Raw genomic sequence first — 12,238 nt, 5'->3', positions numbered from 1 at the left:
TTGCAGTGCGTATAGGTTTGGGTGTTAAGGTAAAGTTTTATATATTGAAAAATTAAAAATCAAATCTAGTTTATTATAAAAATACACGTTTTAAAGGAAAACTGAATTTTTTTTTTGCCCATCCATGAGACATGAACACACTTTTCTGTGCATTCTAAAAACTGTGCGTGGTAAGATATCATTATACCCATTGGGTAACGTTTATGTCGCTGTAGCTTGTTTAATCACATTATATGCAAATGAGCAGCATTGGTGGCTTTGGGTGTTTCTTTTCAGAAGGCTTTCAAGGTGGAATATGTTTCCTCATTACAGTCTTAGCTCAGTCTTTTTGTTTTTCATCTTTACAACGCACAGAAAAGAGACATGTTCATGTTGTGGATGATTGACAAAAGTTTGGACACCCCTGATCTGAACACATTAAAGGAAAATCAAAGTTTTTGAACACCCCTGATTGGCCCTCCACATATTCTGAAAATTTAGCTTTAATATATTAGATTGCTTTCAGCATCTATCCCAGTACTTTTAATTGCATGTATGCAACACTTGGTGGAAAAAGTTTTGATGCCCCCCGGTTTTAGTAGCGACTTAGCGATACGAAGCATTTAGTTGCATTTGCAATCCAAGAAAGCAACCTGTCATAAGTCCTGGCCAAGCAGGGCTATCTCCTCCAACAGGAAGTTGATGTCTTCTTTCTGTGTGGCACGGTTGACAAACACACACCTGAAGAAATTGACCTTGGTTCTTGTCGGCTGGTAGCCAATCAGAACGGAGCCTTTCTCCATCAGCCTGCCTTTGATCTGCGGAGCGACCTGCAGACAAGTGACCAATAGCGATATAGTAAACGTTTGGGTTTGGTCCTATACAGCTTTGTGCTCCACATTGAGTCAAGTCCGAGTGTTGAGTGGCGGTCATGTGACCATCCCAGGATATGGCTTCCCATTTTTGCAGGATAACCAAACTTTTAAAATGTCACTCTTTCAATGATTTGTACAAAAATGAAGGGGACTTATTTTCAAAAGGGATCCAGCTGATCCCCTGCCTTTATGCCCATAAAAAATGGCCATAAAAAAACAGATCAACTTGTATTATCACGTATTTCTAAATAAGAGTGAGATGTTTTCTGTGGGGGAAAAATGCTTATTTTTGAAGGATATTTTTTGGACCAAAAATCTGTGAATTTGCGGGGCTTTAAAAGCTTAACTGGGAATGTGTGCGGGGGGGGGGGTCCACTGTACGTACAGTATACTAACAATAATGTTACATATGAAGTACAATATACACATAACATCACACATCTTTGACATAAGCAGTAGTTTCCAACCATTGTCACAGGCATATCTTGAACTGTAGTAGTACACGCTTTTTGGTGGTATTTGTATTCTCTAGTCACCTGGTGAAGTCTTTTGTCTCGGTCGGGTCCACATGGCATGCTTCTCAGACTGGGAGGAATGTACCAGAAACAGACATTACTGGCTTCCGGCTGCAAAAGCAGAGGACAAGGCGCTCGGTGAGAAGTCATCTGGAGTAACGTTACTGCTGGTAAAGCATCTGTCGCCATGGTAATCATTTTGTCCTGATATATATACGTATATTCACAATCAACTCTGAATGTTTGACTATTATGCAGGGACATAATGTAAATGATATAAATGAGTTTCATGAAAACTGGGCTAACTTTGTGCTTGAAGACCAGTTCAAAGTCTTTCCTCCTCTGCAGTAGATCATACAGATACTCTGCGTTCTCCAAACACTTGTTGACCTCAGCTCCAAAGCCCTCTGTTCCCTGAAAGAGACAGGAACAAGACGCATGTACACAATGGGGAACCATTAACAGGGAGGACAGTCGCTGGGGTGGACATACAATACTACTACTACTACTACTACTACTGCACTACACTACAATGCTACATGTTCATGCTAAGTGATAAATGAGAAGATGTGACTGGTGCTGTTTTTCTTTTTCTGTTTTTGTCTTTCCATTCATCCATCTCTCCATCCATTATATTTGGCCTATGTATCCATCCATCTCTTCATCCATCCATCACTCATCCATCCATTCATCTGTCGATTTCACCATCCCTTGCTCTGTCTGTCCATCCATGTGAACATCCATCTATCCATCCAGCCATCTCTTCATCTGTCCATTCATTTATGCATCCATTCGTTCTGTCTTTCATCATCCATCTTGCCGTCTCTCCATCCATCCATCCATCCATCGCTCTGTTCATCCAGCCATCCATCTTTCCATTCATTTGTTCGGTCCATCGGTCCATCCCTCTTTCATCCATAAAGCTCTTGTACATCCCTTTTTCCATCCATCTATTCATCTGTCTATCTGTCCACCCGTCCATCCATTCATTCCTCTGTCCATCTATCCATTCATCCATCTGTCCATCCATCCATCATCTGTTTGTCCGTCTGTCTTTCGATCCAGCCAGCTCTCTATCTGTTTATCCGTCCATCCATCTCTGTCTTTCATCATCCATCTTGCCATCTGTCCATCTGTCCATCCATCCATCCATCGCTCTGTTCATCCAGCCATCCATCTTTCCATTCATTTGTCCGTCGGTCCATCACTCTTTCCATCCATCCCTCTTTCATTCTTAAATCTCTCTGTCCATCCGTCTGTACATCCCTTTTTCCATCCATCTATTCATCTGTCTATCTGTCCACCCGTCCATCCGTTCATTCCGCTGTCCATCTCTCCATTCATCTATCTGTCCATCCATCCATCATCCGTTTGTCCGTCTGTTTATCCATCCATCCATCCATCCATCCGTCTCTCCGGACAGGCTGAACTTGTTGCTCTGGTTGGACAAGGACCAAACAAACCTTATACTCCCAGAACACCACCCCCACACACACACACACACACACACACAGAGCTTTGAGTGATGTTTCATGCAGGAACACCGGAATACAAGTTTTTGGGTTCCACCAAAACTGAACTCTCACGATGTATCGAGTGGGACCATGAGCTTGACAAGAAACCTTCACTCCAAGTGGGACAACATCAGATAATAGCCCGTACCTTTGCCTTCCACATGAGCCAAAGTTTGAACACATCCACGTGCCTGCCACACTGGATGCTCTTATCTCCGGTATCGTAGCTCACGTCATAGAATTTGTCTTTCTGGAAAAGGTATGCAGCCCCCAGCTCATTACACTTTTGCAAGAGGCCCTGTGGACGACAACACACATGACACAAATCAGGTTTGCATTTAAATACAGTGGTACCTCAGTTAACATCCAAGGTTAGCCTGGTTTTCATTTTGGTTTGACTTGGTAAGCGTGCGATATGGGGCGTTAGGAGTGGGCGACCTGTTGTCAGCGGCGAGGCTTCTGAATATGCAAACCTCATTATCTGAACCTTTGGCATGGTTTAACACCAGAATACAACATTCTATTACATTTATAGGTCCCCTTTAAATGTTCATGAATGTTGTCCATTCATTTGGCATTTTTTTGCGTCATTTTCTGCATAATCATAATCATCATAAAACTATCATTTTTGTTCATAAAATGTGTTTTGTGTGTTGATAAATTTGATTTACATTACATTCTATGGGAAAAAACCTACCTTGGTTAGAGTCTGTTTTGGTTTAAGTCAAAGCTAGTAGAAGTGATTAATGACGCTAACCAAGGCACCACTGTATGTGGAAAATAAAGCAGTGATATAATGTTTGTGGAGCAATATCTTACTTTCTTCTTGATCAGCATCACGGAGCACTGAAGTGGAACGCTCATCATCTTGTGAGGGTTCCACGTCACTGACCAGGCTCTGGAAAAACAACCAAGATGCTCATTGGATACTTTAATTCAACTTTTAAGTCAACAAGAGTCATATTAGGAACACTAACTGTGTAAAAATAAAAAGGCACAATCTGTGATTAGTCGTAGTAAACCATAGTAAAGCGAACAAAAGTATTTATACACGGTAATTACAACATAAGGCGGCTGTTTTGTTCAACGAAAATCCCTCACCACTTTTCACTTCGAATTTCACAGCTTCTGTCTATCATGGGTTTTTCAAAAATATATGAATTAATTTTGTTCTTTTGTGGTTGAATATTGCCTATTCATTTAAAAATATATACATATATACATATTCAAGCAAATGTTGTATTTTCTTGCCTAAATGAAGCATTAAAATGGCCAAATAAAGTAAAATATAAAATACAAATGAGGCATTCAGGAAACAAAAGATGTGATATATTCTACACTTGCCACTATCACTAATGCTGGTGTAATGTTGGGTGAGACACACAAGCACCAGACTTTTATTACAAGTTTGAATGAGCTCACAACAGGCACAATAATTCCTAACATGGGCTACTGTTGCTGTCATCCAAGCTAAAACTCCCCAACGTCACTTCCTGTCCACCCTCCATTTTATGTTGTAGTTCCTATTATTATGGCTACGTACTTTTTGGGTAATACCAGTATAAAGGTGGCTATAGGCTGCATGGTAGCCGAGTAGTTAGCATGTAGGCCACACAGTTTGCATGTTCTCCCTGTGTGAACGTGGTTTTTCTCCGGGTACTCCGGTTCTCCAGTTTCCTCCCACATTCCAAAAACATGTTAGCTTCATTGGCCACTCCAAATTGTCCATAGGAATGAATGTGAGTGTGAATGGTTGTTTGTCTATATGGGACCTGTGATTGGCTGGCCACCAGTCCAGGGTGGACCCTGCTTCTCACCCCAAGTCAGCTGGGATAGGCTCCAGCATACCCCCGCGACCCTAATGAGGATAAGCAGCATAGAAAATGGATGGATGGAAGGTGGATATAGGGGTGTTATTTCAAATCTAGAGGGCTCTAATAATGTAAAAAAAACGTATTTACTCGAAACAATCAGCAGTAATAAACAAGAGATAATTATTCATTCGTTCGTTCATTTTCTACCTCTTATCCTCACGAGGGTCTAGCTGTGTGGCTAACCGCTCATCCACCATGCAGCCAGGGATAATTATACACTGTAAAATGTGTCTAGTATACTTTTTTTAACTGATGCAAGTACCGTTCGATGCCCTGTAGTTTCATCCTGTGTCTTTCTGACAAAAGCAAGCCTCCGCCCCATGATGCCTGCAAGGAGAGAGACTAAATTGTTACAAGCCGCTATGCACAATATACTGTAAAAACACACAAAAAACACATTCTTTGCTTTATTGCAGTGGGGGGGAGGGGGATAAGTATTTGATCTAGTTATTTCCCCCATTATATACATTTATATAGCTATATTATATATAGCATATTATATAACTATATACAGTCTTCATTTTATGGTATGTTCATTCATCATCCAGAGAAAGTAACATATCAAAGAATTATTTGATGCTAATACAAAATGTGGTTTTGTAATTGGTGGAGAAACCCTTGCTGGTAAGCATTGTTATGAAGCAGAGAGTACATGGCTCTGTTATGTACTCGTGTACTTGTGTACTCGTGTACTCATGTTTCCATGTCAAACATTCATGACATTCAAAGTGTCTTATGATCGCTTCTCTTGCTAACTATGCTCCAAACTTCCTTGACTAGACTTTTACAGGTGTACTTTGTATACAGACAGAGTAATTAATTGTATTCCCTCTTTGTTTTTTTTTTCTTCATCCAATTTCCAATACTTATCTACATAAACTATTATTTTTTTTAAAACTGTGTCAACTACATTTGGACTAAAACTGTCACACAAGTATGATTAAAACAAGAAGACCAAGACTAAAAATACCTGACAAAAACAAAAACAACACTGCATGGAGACAGGAGAGGTGAGACGGGAGAAAGTGAGACGTCTTACATCCACGTGCATCCACAGGGTGTGTCTCTGACAGATCTCTGCGATGGCAGGGAGGGGGTCAAACGCACCATACAAGGTAGTTCCTGCTGTTGCATTCACGTAGAATGGAACCTTGTTCTGGAGAGAAGAAATGTTTTATAACTATTCCAGCTGACCAGGCATTATTGTTATTTTATTTAGTTTTTTATATAGTTATTAAATTGTGTAAATGTATGTTTTTGTAATGTATTTTTTATTTGATTTTTTTATTTATAATTTATTCCTAAATTGTAACTGATGTATTTATTTATAGGATTTTTAATACTACTGTGAACCTGTAATATGAATACATGCAAGTGTACAAAGCCCTATATGGGATGCTGGAACCAGTATCCTTCAAGCATGAATAAAGTATATATAGTATGGGAATATGGGACCTGCCAACCTTGAAGAAATGTGCTCCCCCGCCCCCGGCTCTCATGCTCACCCCTAACATGCCCCCTATTTGACCAGCACTGGCATGCACAGCCATATTTCTTTCATTGTTACCTTTTCTTCAGCAGCAAGGATGGAAGCCTCAAGTTCTTCTGGAATCATTTTCCCTCTAAAAAAAAAAAAAAGTCCATGAGAAAAAGTCCTGTCAATGTGCTCCATTTGTACATAGAAACCCAAAATGGACAGAAACCGCTGATCATGATTTGATACAGCTGTACAAGCGCTCATCATTTTGTTATTGTTTTACTTATTTGTCCACTTGCACAGCACAGGTGAGCAAACACGCCCTTTGTTGTCGGCTATCGTCGTCATTCATGCGTGTAACACACCTTTCATCACATTTCACCACAAAGACATTGTCAGTGCCCAGTCCCAGCACGGCAGCGGACTTCTTCAACGAATAGTGACTCTGTGTGGACAAAAACAAAGTCATTCATCTTCATCCATAGCTTTGAGAATAGAATACACCCGGCATCTCCTCATCAAAAAAGAACATGAATACAAATAGAAAGTCTTTCTTTTTAGAAACTCTTAAAAAGGCAACACATTCTAATTGCATTTGCTTTATGTGAAAGCAGGATGATAGGAAAAGTGCGTATGAACCAACCCCTTTTCAATGAGGTATGATAGTTTCTAATCATTTGAGGAGGAATTCAGTTTACACGGCATTAAGTGAAATTATATTAAATAAAAATATATATATGACGAAAATTAAATTAAATTAAATTAAATTAAATTAAATTAAATTAAATTAAATTAAATTTAATTTAATTTAATTTAATTTAATTTAATTTAATTTAATTTAATTTAATTTAATTTAATTTAATTTAATTTAATTTAATTTAATTTAATTTAATTTAATTTAAAAATAACTTAAATTATATTAGGAAAGCAGGAAGTGAACAAATCACATGGCACATATAGACAAACAACCATTCAAAAAGTTGATGTTTGCTAAATACAAGGATGAAGAGTCTTGAACCAGTCATGATGTGCTATACATATCACTATATTGACACTTACTATGGTACCCATTATGTCATTGTAAAAATAAAATAAAATAAAATAAAATAAAATAAAATAAAATAAAATAAAATAAAATAAAATAAAATAAAATAAAATAAAATAAAATAAAATAAAATAAAATAAAATAAAATAAACAACAATACTACAATAATAAACAAACAACTGTATTAGGAAAGCAGGAAGTGAACAAATGCAATAGTTACTGATTGTAAAAGTACAAAATGGAGGGGTAGGATCTAATAAGCTTTGCTTCTTCCTACTTCTTTTGGACATGTGGAACTGGGAACTGATTATGTGATGCATTCAATTGTAATCTGATGCATGTTCAAATGAAATTAAACCATTACCATTACCATATATTTCCGACTAGCCAAACGGTGGACGAGTGGTTAGCATGTTGGCCACCCAGTCAGGAAATTGGGAGACCTGGGTTGGAATCTCCACTTGGGCATCTCTGTGTGGAGTTTGCATGTTCTCCCCGTACTCCGGGTACTCCGGTTTCCTCCCACATTCCAAAAACATGCTAGGTTAATTGGCCACTTCAAATTGTCCATAGGTATGAATGTGGGTGGGAAAGCTTGTTCTTGTTCTTGTCTATATGTGCCCTGTGAAAAGGAAGTGGTATGATCCGCAAATAATACCAGCTTTAAGTCTTTTGTAATTTTGGAGATGTCACTGATGTACAAGTTGAACAATTTTGGTCGGAGTATTGACCCCTCGGGTACTCCGCTCGTAATATATGAATTTGCAGACGTGTATTCTCTTAGCTTTACGTATAGCTTCCTGTCAGCTAAGTAGCTTTTGACCCAGTTCAGAACTAATTTCTTCCATTTCTATTTTGGTTATCAGGATGTCATGATTGATTGTATCAAATAATTGATATCAATTAAATAATAATAATAATTGATATTAAATAAATATCTTCTAAATATACAATAGTTACAGTGTGCTTACATGTTCTGACGTGAAGAGGGCCAGCTGAGGCAGAGCTCCCATTCCTTTTGTCTTAACTTCTGGGTAGAAGTAATATCTGGCAACCAGCATGCTGTACATGTTGGAGATTGCACCTCCTTGAAAACAAGACAAAGACTTTCTATTAGAGTTGCTTCTTCTTTCCTTTTGGTGCCTTTTATTTGAGTGGGAGGAGCTGGTTGATGATGTTAAGGGAGGTGGAAGCACAGTAAACGAGAAAAGCATTAGTAAGACTCTCTACTGTAATTACAGGGATGCTCAACATGCAGCCTGGGGGCCATTTCCGGCCTGTGGCTGTTTTTTATTGACCCAAAACACATTCTAAAAATATAAAAGATCTTCTAAAACTAAAAAGATGGGAACAAATGCTCACTATGACATTTTCTACTATGTTCCATATGGAGGACACTTGGAGGACCACAAACATTACCTGGAGAGAAAATACCATCTCCCTCATCATCAGACCACCCCACAATGCTTTGCATCTTCTTCATGAGGACTTCCTCCATCAGCGTGAAGACAGGAGACACCTCATATGTGAACCTAGTAAACAAGTACTTTAAATGAGTACATACAGTATGACATACAGTATACGTACATGCAGTATATTTATTCTATTATTAGTTATTATATGTCATATATAGTATACACATTCCTGACATATACGTCCATATACAAACATACAGTATACATTCCTGATATAGCAAACAACATTAAAAACCGAAATAGGCTGTTCATCAGTTCATCTGTTCATAAAAAGTTTAATAGCAAAAACAACAAAACTGGAATGGAAAAAATAGCTCTAATTTCATAGTGCAGTCTGGCGCAGTCTGGCGCACCCACACCTCCATCCAAGGGAGGAGAGAAGGTGTGAGCTGGTTTAACACAACCAAGTGCAATAGGACTTATAGAAGTAGAAGAATAGAAGCTTTGATGGTACAACCCCCCCACCCCCCCCCCCCAAAAAAAACATCCAATCACTGTTAATATGCAAATGAGAAAAGATTACTCTAATGTTGATTGGTTGTTAAAATCTGGATGTAGGATATTTTATGACCAAGTGCAATCCTCTTGTCCAGGCTCACGCTGGTCGGAGCTGGCGAGCTTTCAGTGCACAATAACCCATACAGAAAACGTTTTAGATCTTCCAGAATCTGCACCTATTCCAGCTATATATTATATATGATATAAAATGGCTCCGGGCACACCCACTTTGCTGTGATCAGTCACTCGCCCAAAGTGCTTCCTTACTATGAACCATATAAGGAAGTCCACCCCTCTGTGACATCACAAAGGAACGGTTTGACCACGCCCTTCTGAAATAGAGGGTTTTGAGCCATCCCAAACTTCTTTCAGGGGTAATATTCTAACTACATTTATAGGTCAGAAACATGGAAAAAGCATCATAGGTCTCCTTTAAAAGCCATTTTGTTCTTCGGTCGAGGATCGTCACATGTCTTGACAGACAGCCCATCGGATCCTCTGGCTCAGGACTGGTGACATTTTTTGGGGTCTACCTCTTGACATTTTTGTTCCATAATCCTCAGAATCTTTGAAGAATTTTCGAATGACTCTCCAATGACCCCAATGATTGTGTCCGACCTCAGCAGCAATGCGCACTGCGAGAGGCCTTGCTAGTGCAGATCAATAATTTGAGCGCATTCAAAGAGAGGTTTATTGTCTTTGTCATTGAGAGATCATGACAGTTTGAACAGATGACCCAAAATACCAACCAGTGTCCACGCAGAGTGTGACAATCTGACAGAAAATGACATGGAATCCACATTTTTGCCAGGATTTTGATGTGTAAAGGATCTGATCAGCTGATAATAGAACCTCCTTAAGATCCAACAGTGCAAAACCTAAACTAGTGCGATTTTTCAACTTAGATCTGGAGTGTATGTACATAAATGTGCAAGTTAGTGAAGCGCTGTCAGAATCTTACATGTTCGTGTTTGCTGTAGATGTCAGCCACTCGCCAGCAACGCCAATCACATCAAGGCCAGCAAACAGTTGATTGAAGAAGCGAGGATGGCCTGGGAGAAGAAGAAGCAGTGGATGACTTAACAGCCATTTTTTCCATTTACAGCTCAGTCCAGAAGAAGTCGCTTATTTCAACTAGTGTGTCTAGTGTGAATTAAGAGTTAGGGATTATTGTGCCTGCTGTGGGGTCATTCAGACCCAGCCGCGTAAATGGGGGTGGGGTAAAACCCTTGTCCTCTTGAAAGTTGTAGACAAAAGCCCACCTGTATTGACACCGTACTTGAGTGTGTCTCGACAGTCCACTAATATTTGCTCAAGAGTGTCTGGTTTTTCAGGCAGGTCCAGACTGAAGCCTTCCAAACCTTCTATGAGCTGGTGTGGGTGGTGGAAATCCAAAACCTGAAGAAGCATGTGAGAGTGAATGGAAGTAGGTAGGACACTGCTTTCAAATAAATATCTAATAAATCCATTCATTGCAACACCTTGGAATTTCTCTGATATGATTTGCAGATGTAATTCATCAGTAAGTTCACCAGCTCCTGCAGAAATCCCCTCGTCATCTTTTCTCCTCCCGGACTTGGCAGCAGGTCTGTGTACAGACACACAACAAAATGTGCAATTTGACAATTCATTTTTTTTAAATGGTTTTGGTACTAGACCTAGATCTGAGGTGCTTTCGATGCCTTTGTTGCATTTTCACAAATACAATAAAGGCTGCCCAAATCAGAAGCTGTGCTTTATGAGCCTACCTTTGCTGTAGATGTTGCTGAAATCAGGCAGACTCTGTTTATTTTCCCCCGACTGTTTGGCCATCTTGGTTGATTTACCTGTGAGTCTTTCTAACAATCAAAAACATTCATTGGAAGAGTATTATGGTTTACACTGATATATACATTCAAGTACATCACATGTTTACACTTGAATTCAACATGTCCAAAAAGGAGTCGGGAGAAGCAGAGCTTATCCCTCCCCTTCTCAATGACTCAGCAATTACTGATCAAAGTGTCCAACATGTTGACACAAAAAAATCACAAGTTTACACTTTATTATTAAGAAAAAAGAAGAAAAAATATCAAAATGTTTGTGAAAAACGGGTAAATAATAATGAATAATAAAAAAAGGTAATTAATGAATAACTTAATAATTAATAATAATTAATAACAAATGAAATAGAAAATAAAACAAATACAAATATAGCAAATATAATTGATCAAATAAATAGAAATAAAAATCTGACATAATTTTTAATAAACATATATGTAATTACAATGATAAGAAATAAATACATAGAAAATGAGATCAATTACAAGAAATAATGAGAGTCAAGATATTTGATTAAATATGTATAAAAATTAAAAACAGACTATAGATGTGCAGTGATGAAGGGGAAAGAATAAGTGAGTACATATCAAATAATATATGTTAAAATAAAATTAAATAGATAATGCGGGGAAGAAACATCGTATCATGCACAGATGCAGGATTATACATGAAGCAGGAATATATAACTCATGATACAGTATACCAATATTGATAGTGTGAAGGTGTCTTTCTTTTAAGGACACAGCAAGGACGTTAGTGGCTATCATTTGTATATTATTCAAATGCTTGATGGATGGATGGATGGATGGATGAGCCAATACAGTTGACATAGTGATTGATGCAATCAAATGAAAATGTACAGTACCTTCATCATGCGCCTTGCGTCACACCGCACTATCCTTCGGCATTTATATTTGAAGTGCAATATTACACATGATAAATATTGTTTACTGCCTCTGCTGTATTACGAGCTAGCTGTCCAGGGGAGTAGCAGTTATGAGTAGCAGTTAGTATCGTCACCTACCCTACAGTGTTTTTAGCATTTTTAATATAAAGTTGTATGTCCTGCATTCAAGCAATGCTACTTTTCTAAGATACGATTAAAAAATAATTTTGAAAACGACTCTACTGTTGTGTAGAATTTATTAAAAAACTTGTGACTCTT

General features: G+C 38.3%; 1 protein-coding gene across 2 annotated transcripts; it reads right to left on the bottom strand.

Annotated features, from left to right (window-relative positions):
• Window positions 1–507: 507 nt before the first annotated feature.
• gad3 (glutamate decarboxylase 3) lies at window positions 508–10,839 on the bottom strand. Of its 2 annotated transcripts, XM_078794544.1 has the most exons (14): window positions 10,734–10,839; window positions 10,515–10,650; window positions 10,214–10,304; window positions 8,699–8,811; window positions 8,251–8,366; window positions 6,600–6,679; window positions 6,325–6,379; window positions 5,797–5,913; window positions 5,020–5,084; window positions 3,703–3,781; window positions 3,032–3,181; window positions 1,676–1,783; window positions 1,391–1,480; window positions 508–809 (listed from the first exon to the last, which is right to left on the bottom strand). In XM_078794544.1, the coding sequence occupies exons 1-14, from the start codon at window positions 10,809–10,811 to the stop codon at window positions 636–638; spliced, it is 1,452 nt and encodes a 483-aa protein (XP_078650670.1). In that variant the 5' UTR covers window positions 10,812–10,839; the 3' UTR covers window positions 508–635. The 2 variants fall into 2 exon arrangements, with proteins under 2 accessions (XP_078650670.1, XP_078650671.1); XM_078794545.1 differs by lacking the exon at window positions 3,032–3,181.
• Between the last annotated feature and the right edge of the window lie 1,399 nt (window positions 10,840–12,238).

Source organism: Doryrhamphus excisus, linkage group LG11, assembly GCF_037039965.1.
Source record: "Doryrhamphus excisus strain RoL-2023G ecotype Guam linkage group LG11, RoL_Dexc_Guam_v1.1, whole genome shotgun sequence".
Taxonomy (NCBI): Eukaryota; Metazoa; Chordata; class Actinopteri; order Syngnathiformes; family Syngnathidae; genus Doryrhamphus; species Doryrhamphus excisus.
Note: the sequence above shows the minus strand (reverse complement) of the source record. Positions and strands in the feature narration are given on the sequence as shown.